We start from the raw sequence: 8,564 nt of genomic DNA, 5'->3' as shown, positions 1-8,564 counted from the left end.
TGGTGATGACTAGCTGCATTCCCTTTAGTCTCACACTGCTAAATTAGGGACGGCTAGCACAGATAGCCCTCGTGTAGTTTTGCGCGAAATCCATAACAAACAAACAAATATTTCTATAATTATTTAAAACAAGACTAAATTTCTCAATTTTATATAAATCCACGATTTATATATATTTCTGCGTATTGTTTTGTTGCGTTACCTGGAAGAACTTCAGTGATAATATACCGAAATTTGTTTTTTAATCTCTGTATAAAAGTTGAAAGTTGTACGTTACTTAACCAATTTTTCTGAATTTTATATTTTAACAGGGAAGGGAGAAAACCTAGTGTAAATTAAACGATTTAACGATTGTAAATTGAAATGTTAATAATTTTTCCATGTGTCTATAGGATGAAATAACGTTCTCAATTTTGAAGCAACAAGGCTTAGAGTGCAGCGGAGAAATGCTGGTAGAAATCTGTTTTGGGTCAGTAATAAATTGTCCACCAGCGGAAATCCTGAAGGCTTATAACGCTACAATCCGGGTTTCGATACTCTTGGTGGACACAGCACAGATAGTCCATATAGCTTTGCGCTTAACAACAAGCACACTTTAATGAGTTTTATATTATTGCCAGGTTTATTGAGATGTAATACTAGTAAATTAGAAAAGTTTAGAAAATTATACATATTAATTAACTACGAAGTAATTTGAAATTGCACAACTCATTCGCATTCCTGGAAATTTTATTCGAAGTAGTTGGAGAATTAAAAGCTTGATGGAACATGTTTTTCTTGGCATTCTGTATTTCACGTAATTATTGGATACTATAATTTATTGTGAGTGACTTGATTGACCAAAACAAATAAAAGGTAATAAATGGAATCTTTTAATCGTAGAATTACCGATGGGATCCGTATATCTTCAATCAACGTTTTAAACGGATTTTTCTAAACAAGTCACGTACCAACTTGTTCGTGGGTCTTTGTTGGTTACAAAGTTCTTAATAATATGTGAGTCACACAAAAAGTGCAAACAAAATACCATCAATATCACAATTAATATCATTAATTACAGCTGGAGTATCCTATTGATCTTTGTGTTTATTTAAAGAAAAAGTGAGTTTTGTAACAAGTAAAAACATAAAATTACTCAATATGATACAATATATGGATGCGAAGAAACAAGACAGCAATTTTACGGGTAAATCAAATATAAAATATTTTAAATTTTTTACTGAAGGTGTCACTCATTTCTCGAATTATACCGAGCCCTGACTGGTTTGTTGGAGTGGACAGTTTTGAGTTGTGTGTGAACGGAAAGTGGCTAGACACCACTACTCTCGATGTTGGCCCTGTAGACGCTGGCACTGAAAACGGATTTACTTTCACTGCCCCAACATGGCAGACAGAACCCAGAAGGAAGATTTCCCGAATCACTGCTCGCCATCCAAATCACGCTGCCAGTTCTTTCTATTACCCTCAACAGAAGAAGCTCCCAAGAATAGCTTACTTCCAGTTCACCAAAATCAGAACCTACAGTCTGACGGAAGCGTTTTCTCACAGTGAAGAGCACTCCGTTGCTGAATCGGAAGAGGTGGAGGATAAAGAAAAAGAATCGGAAGAATCAAAGAAAGAGGGTGCAATATTTAAACAACTGGAGATGAATACTGTTGGCTACGAAGGGACCGTAGGGGGTTTTCGAATCAAGATTATGGAAAATGCTGATGGAGAAGAAACCACAAAATATTCCAAAAAGCAGAGTCGAACTAGAAAATTGAGAAAGTCATTGAAGAAGAAAAGAAGGTTCCGAATTCAAGCTGCGTCACATCGTACATCAGAGAGTAAGTATATTCATATCTCCTTTTTTTAATTTTTTCATGTCTTTGGAAGTTAAGTGAACCATGAGATACAATTTCTCTCTGGTATAAACAGATACGAACTACTTATGTTTAAAAAGTTTGTTGACATGCCGCTGTTTGTGTTATTCATTACAGTATTGCGATATATAAATAAAGATCCGGCCTTAAAGAATATCAGACCTCAATCGAAATTAGTGTTGTTGTTTCTATGTGGATATTAAGAATTGATCATATACATAAGTATTTTGAAAGATCCTCGTAGACTTGTGTATTTTAACATTTTTGAAAGAATGGCTATGGGGGTCTTAAACTGTAAATGAATATATATGTGTGTATCTTTCTATCTATCTATTATATATATATATATATATATAAATGATATCTCACAGGTAGATCTCGTCCCTGCATGGTCAGCTACTGGTCAAATTGGTCATCTTGCAGCCAAACCTGTGGCTTTGGTAGAGTCGCCCGCACAAGGAGAGTAATCAAGCACGCGAAACCAGGAGGATTACCTTGTCCTCTCTTGCAAGAAACACAGTGGTGTCGAGACACTAGAAACTGCCCTGTAAAAAATAAACAATATTTCTTATGGTAAGAAACAAGGTAAATTTTACAAGTTCTAATACCCTTTACTTCATATCCTGAAGACTTCGTTACAGCGTTGTAAGAACATCGTTGCAACAAAATACTACTCACGTTGTACAACTCTCTTCATGGCGTTATGTCACGTCGTAAAACTCTTTGTGGCGTTATGTCATGTCGTAAAACTCTTTGTGGTGTTATGTCATGTCGTAAAATTCTCTTCATGGCATTATGTTACGTCGTAAAACTCTTTGTGGCGTTATGTCACGTCGTAAAACTCTTTGTGGCGTTATGTCACGTCGTAAAACTCTCTTCATGGCGTTATGTCACGTCGTAAAACTCTCTTCATGACATTATGTTACGTCGTAAAACTCTTTGTGGCGTTATGTCACGTCGTAAAACTCTCTTCATGGCGTTATGTCACGTCGTAAAACTCTTTGTGGCGTTATATCATGTCGTAAAACTGTCTTCGTGGTTTATGTAATGTCGTAAAACTGTCTTTGTGGTTTATGTCACGTTTACAAACTTTCTTCGTAGTGTTATTTCACGTCGAAAAATTGTTTTCATACTGTTATGTGCGTTCATAGTGAAACGACGAATTTTCTTTTATATAAAAACAGCAAATTTTGTTATTGATTACTTATTGTAATTTATTTGTTATATGAATCAGAATCATTTTACTCCAAAAATTATTTAAATGCATTCACAAAATTGAAACATTTAAGATCTATGTATAAATAAGTCTGTTAAACTGAACTTTTAATAATTTTCTTTCCAAGCTCCAGCTTATTTTCTTATCTTTGTTTATCCCAGTTTTTCTTTAAAGGTTATTTTTCCTTAATAGATTCAAGTGTAAGCGAATTTGTTTGAAATGTATCTACACATCAGACTTATATAATTAACATTGTTTTTGTGTCTCTTTACTAGAACTTTCTTTGATATTTCTTACATTGAAATTTTCCATTTATAACCATTAGGTTTTATTTTGTACGTTCCAAAAATATAAAGTCATAACCAATGACATTCAATGTGTATTTGCAGTATTCAAGAAATTAATTTAGTTTTGAATAAATGTTAAATAAACAGTTAAAAACGTTTCTCGGTGGACATTTTTTTTCTATTCATAGATGCAAAATATTCATCTTTCTAGTCACTGATTTTATTATTATCATTCTTTAATTCTTGTCATTGAACTGAAACTTAGCTCTCCTATTGATTTTGATTTGTTTTGTTTTTTTCGGTTTAGTGTTAGTTTGTTTGTTTTTAATTATGCACAAAGCTACACAAGGGCTATCTGTGTTCTGCCCACCACGGGTATCGAAACCCGGTTTCTAGCGTTGTAAGTCCCCAGACAGTTTAGTGTTAGAAAAATCCTTTTAAAAAAAAGTCCTGTAAGCCATCTAGTGATCATAAATATATTTATGTGAATTAATCCAATATGTTAATATCCTGGAAAGAGGTAACAGGATTATATAGACAAGTTACAAAAGGTATATGATCAAAATCGATATTTAGTAACTGATATAATCTTGTTGTCTTTCGATAACTGTATTACATAGCCAAGCAGGTATAACAATACAAGCAATTGGCATTATTAGTTACAGAAAGACTTAAAAGTTTTTAAAACCGAGGCAAAATGAGAAGCTCAAGAAGACCACGTGATTAGTAGTTGAAACTGGTAATTTAAAATCAACTTAAAGTGATGAATGATGAACAATTACGTAAAGTTCGTTCTTAACTGACATAGTATAAAGTCACTGTTAACTGGAACACGCAGTCACACTCACGATAAAGGTGGCAAAGAACACTAGGTTAAATCCATGTTATAAATTCCCACCCCCCACCACCCTACTGTTAAAAACTTTCTACATCCCGAAGTTATCTTTAACTATAGTGTTGTCTTTTACTAGACCACGTGCTTCGAGTATGAGAATAAAATGAAGAATTTATGTTGTTCACAACCTGCTAATGCCAAACGTGTTCCAATTGTGTTTACACCTCAACTTGTGTTATATAATTTCATTAGATATTGTTGTAACGGATTTTATTTGTCGGTAAAAAGTCCAGTCCACTTATATGTAACAAACTATTTATTCCTTTGACTTTAACAAATCAATTTATACAGGTTGTGTTAGTTGATATGAATACCTAACAAATAAAAAATTTAACACCCACTCACTTCTTAAATCTTCTCTTATATCTTCAATACAACACAAAATTGGTTGCTTAACGCATAGTGTAATCGATTAATACTAGAACAGATTCATTAACTGACTAAAGTTCCAATCAACTCTTTATGAATAAATATCTAACCAACTATCGAACAATTTTATCTGGTTTCTAAATATTATTACATATTTTTCACCAAGTGTTTAGAAAATTCGAGACGTTGTGTGCTCGTAACGTGATGCCAATTCTAAAAATCAAAAACTATCTAGACGTCACATTCTGTCATTACATCATGATAAAACTCCCTCTACCAAACAAAACATTCAAAGTTAAATACTAAAAAACATAGCTTAAAGCAATACAAAGACCCGTTTCCTACGCTTAAGAGCTCATTGGTTGTATAGAGGTTAATCTGTACTTTCTGTGGTGGGTGTAAGTCAAGTCAACGATTCGTATGTATAAAAGAACATCTACAACCTCGTGCCCAGATGCAATGCAGTGTCTTCCATTACCTTGACTACGTTGCAGTTAGGAGTGAACTTGCCAGTAATAAAGTGAATTTCAATCAGTCTACCTATGAATGCAGTCTCACTTACTTTCGTCAGTTGGCAGATATCTTATATTAGTATATCATTAGCTGAATAGATTGTTTTTAGCTTAATTTCCAATTCGTTTTAGTATCACGATAAATTTTAAATAATGATATTCTGACAAGTATTGAATGAAAAACCTCACGTGACATTCCTTTTCATTTAGCGAAATCAACAAAGCCGCTAAACTGAAAAATCAGGAATCAAGAAGGGGGGGGGCAATTAAATGATGCTAGTGACATCTAATTTTTCCATTTTATTTTACAAGTATTCTAATTATATTGAAGATATTATGGTATTTAAGAATATGTTGATGTATCCGGATTTTGGAACTTATTACATTTTAAAACTTAATACATGTTATAATTTTGCATTTGTCTCTAATAAACTGTTTTTGTAACTTTTTAAACCCTTTGAAAATGAATAGAATAATCGTGTATTAAAGAACAAAAAAATAAAGAATACTTTACCAGAAAAAAATTAAAATGTTACTAGGTTTTGTTTATTTAGTGAAGTACACCAAGTACCTGCTAATAGTTATTAATGTTACTAGGTTTGTTTATTTAATGAAATACACCAAGTACCTGCTAATAGTTATTAATGTTACTAAGTTTTGTTTGTTTAGTGAAGTACACCAAGTACCTGCTAATAGTTATTAATGTTACTAGGTTTTGTTTATTTAGTGAAGTACACCAAGTACCTGCTAATAGTTATTAATGTTACTAGGTTTGTTTATTTAATGAAATACACCAAGTACCTGCTAATAGTTATTAATGTTACTAAGTTTTGTTTGTTTAGTGAAGTACACCAAGTACCTGATAATAGTTATTAATGTTACTAAGTTTTGTTTATTTAGTGAAGTACACCAAAGTACCTGCTAATAGTTATTAATGTTACTAGGTTTGCTTATTTAGTGAAGTACACCAAGTACCTGCTAATAGTTATTAATGTTACTAGGTTTTGTTTATTTAGTGAAGTACACCAAAGTACCTGCTAATAGTTATTAATGTTACTAGGTTTTGTTTGTTTAGTGAAGTACACCAAGTACCTGCTAATAGTTATTAATGTTACTAGGTTTTGTTTGTTTAGTGAAGTACACCAAGTACCTGCTAATAGTTATTAATGTTACTAGGTTTTGTTTGTTTAGTGAAGTACACCAAGTACCTGCTAATAGTTATTAATGTTACTAGGTTTTGTTTGTTTAGTGAAGTACACCAAGTACCTGCTAATAGTTATTAATGTTGTTTTAAATGCTGATCTTTTATTTTGTATACACTTTGAAAGGATTTCCTGCAAACAGACAAAACATCACATTTTTTTCTAACTTATTTATTTGAAGGTCACTTTCCAACAAGCAAGTTTTATTGTATTTTAGTAATGAACTTACACATATATATATGAAGCCTGCTGTAACTACTTGGAACTTGTTATCAACATAATCATTATACATCACGAACTTTACTAAATACTGATTTGGTTACAAACCACAACTTATACTTTTTCATTTTCAATACGAGTGTTATTTTTATTTAGATAATTTCTTTTTTACAGTTATTAAAACATGCATAGAAAAGCAACTTTTATATCCTGTATGATATTCATTAAAAATTCAACACAAACACGGAAGGTATAAATAGTTAAGTTTCTGATGGAAGATCTTTTATAGATTACTTAAGTTTCTGATGGAAGATCTTTTATAGATTACTTAAATTTCTGATGGAAGATCTTTTATAGATTACTTAAGTTTCTGGTGGAAGATCTTTTATAGATTTATTAGAACTGTTTTTTTTTTCTGATAGCTAAAAAATTTAACCACCCTTATTTATATAACTTTTGCAAACCTTTTAAACGTTTACACTGTTAAAATTTGATTATTGACTTAAGATTTATAATGCTAAAAATCGAGTTTTGATACCCGCGATGGGCAGCGCACAGCTAGCTCAATCTGTAGTTTTGTGTTTAATAACCTACTTACATATTTTTATTTCTTTACGTTTACAAATACCAAATGAACGACAATAACCAAATTTGTTATATAGTGATTTTATGTGGAACTTTTAATTTGGAACTGATCATTTTCTCTTTATGTTTACGCTAAATAACACGATTTTTTAACATTTATATATTTTATATTTCAAAAGTATTATTTTTAGAAAATATTCGCTGACAGTCACAGTGATGTAATATAATAATACTAATAACGTTCTGCAGATAGGGGTTTCTACGCATATTAGAATATTATCACCGAATATTAGAACGAACAAAGTCAGCAAATAGGGATATAGTAAGTGGCATGATTTTTGTTTCAAAACTAGAGGGCGGTTACGTAACTGGAGCATAAGTATATCGTAAATAAAACTGAATGTTATTTCGACTGATGTAATGACTAGTGGTTGTATAGGATGTCCACAAAGTCCTGTTCCGGTTTTAAAAGTTTATTAGAACAAAACCAAAAGAGCTAGAATTATGCAGTTTTTAGCACCTTGTTGACTAACTAATGAAGTTGTTTTCTTGATTTACAGATTGTAATCGGAGTGTCCAGCTGCTACAGAATGAAGTTTGAACAAAGATGGCGACTACATAGAAGAAAGCTCAATGTGTGTGCACTATATGCGCGTAAAGATGAAATATTTTGTGTAGGACTCTGTGTGGCATTAATATTGGTAGCTGGAGTTCAATTGAAGCATGACGAACAGACAGACTTTCTAGGGTTGCGTTGGAATGTCTCCAGGACATTAGCAATGCTTTCTTCAGAAACACCTGGACGTCCACTTCGAGGCAAGTCAACCACACTTCCTGTCCCCCGAAACTTGAGAAACCACCTTCTAATGTTGTGTTTGGAGGGAGGATCCTTGCCATATTGACGGCGGGATTTCCATTGAACCGTTGTAACTGATATCGACTCTGCAAACCAGATGACGCATTGAGCTTTCTCCTGTGTAGTCGCCATCTTTGTTCGAACTTCAGCCATTAGCAATTGGACACTACGATTACAAGATAAACTTCATTAGTTAATCAACAAGGTGCTAAAAACTGCATAATTTTAGCTCTTTTGGTTTTGTTCTAATAAACTTTTAAAACCAGAACAAACTTTGTGGACATCCTATACTACAAAGTTATTTCAAAATAAAAGTTTCCCCGTCAGTTAGCCTCCAGTGGCACAGCGGTATGACTGCAGACTTACAACGCTAGAATCCGGGTTTCGATACCCGTGGTGAGCATAGCACAGATAGCCCATTGTGTAGCTTTGAGCTTAATTACAAACAAACCCTGTCATTTAAAAAGTGAAAAGACATATCCCCCGCGTTCCTCTTGTAATGCATCTAGGTGGGAATGTTGAACAAAGTAGTTTAATCGCACATAGTGTTATAAGTTTGAT

At 32.7% G+C, this 8,564-nt stretch overlaps 1 protein-coding gene across 1 annotated transcript in view; it reads left to right on the top strand.

Moving 5' to 3' along the window:
* Positions 1-7,748, top strand: part of LOC106456839 (spondin-2-like) — a 24,641-nt gene extending 16,893 nt beyond the window's left edge. The window contains exons 3-4 of the mRNA XM_013916206.2: positions 1,226-1,826; positions 7,708-7,748. Of these exons, the coding sequence (XP_013771660.2) occupies positions 1,226-1,826; positions 7,708-7,748 (642 nt within the window). The remainder of the gene's footprint in view (positions 1-1,225; positions 1,827-7,707) is intronic.
* Positions 7,749-8,564: the final 816 nt, after the last annotated feature.

Source organism: Limulus polyphemus, unplaced genomic scaffold (assembly GCF_000517525.1).
Source record: "Limulus polyphemus unplaced genomic scaffold, Limulus_polyphemus-2.1.2 Scaffold263, whole genome shotgun sequence".
Taxonomy (NCBI): Eukaryota; Metazoa; Arthropoda; class Merostomata; order Xiphosura; family Limulidae; genus Limulus; species Limulus polyphemus.
Note: the sequence above shows the minus strand (reverse complement) of the source record. Positions and strands in the feature narration are given on the sequence as shown.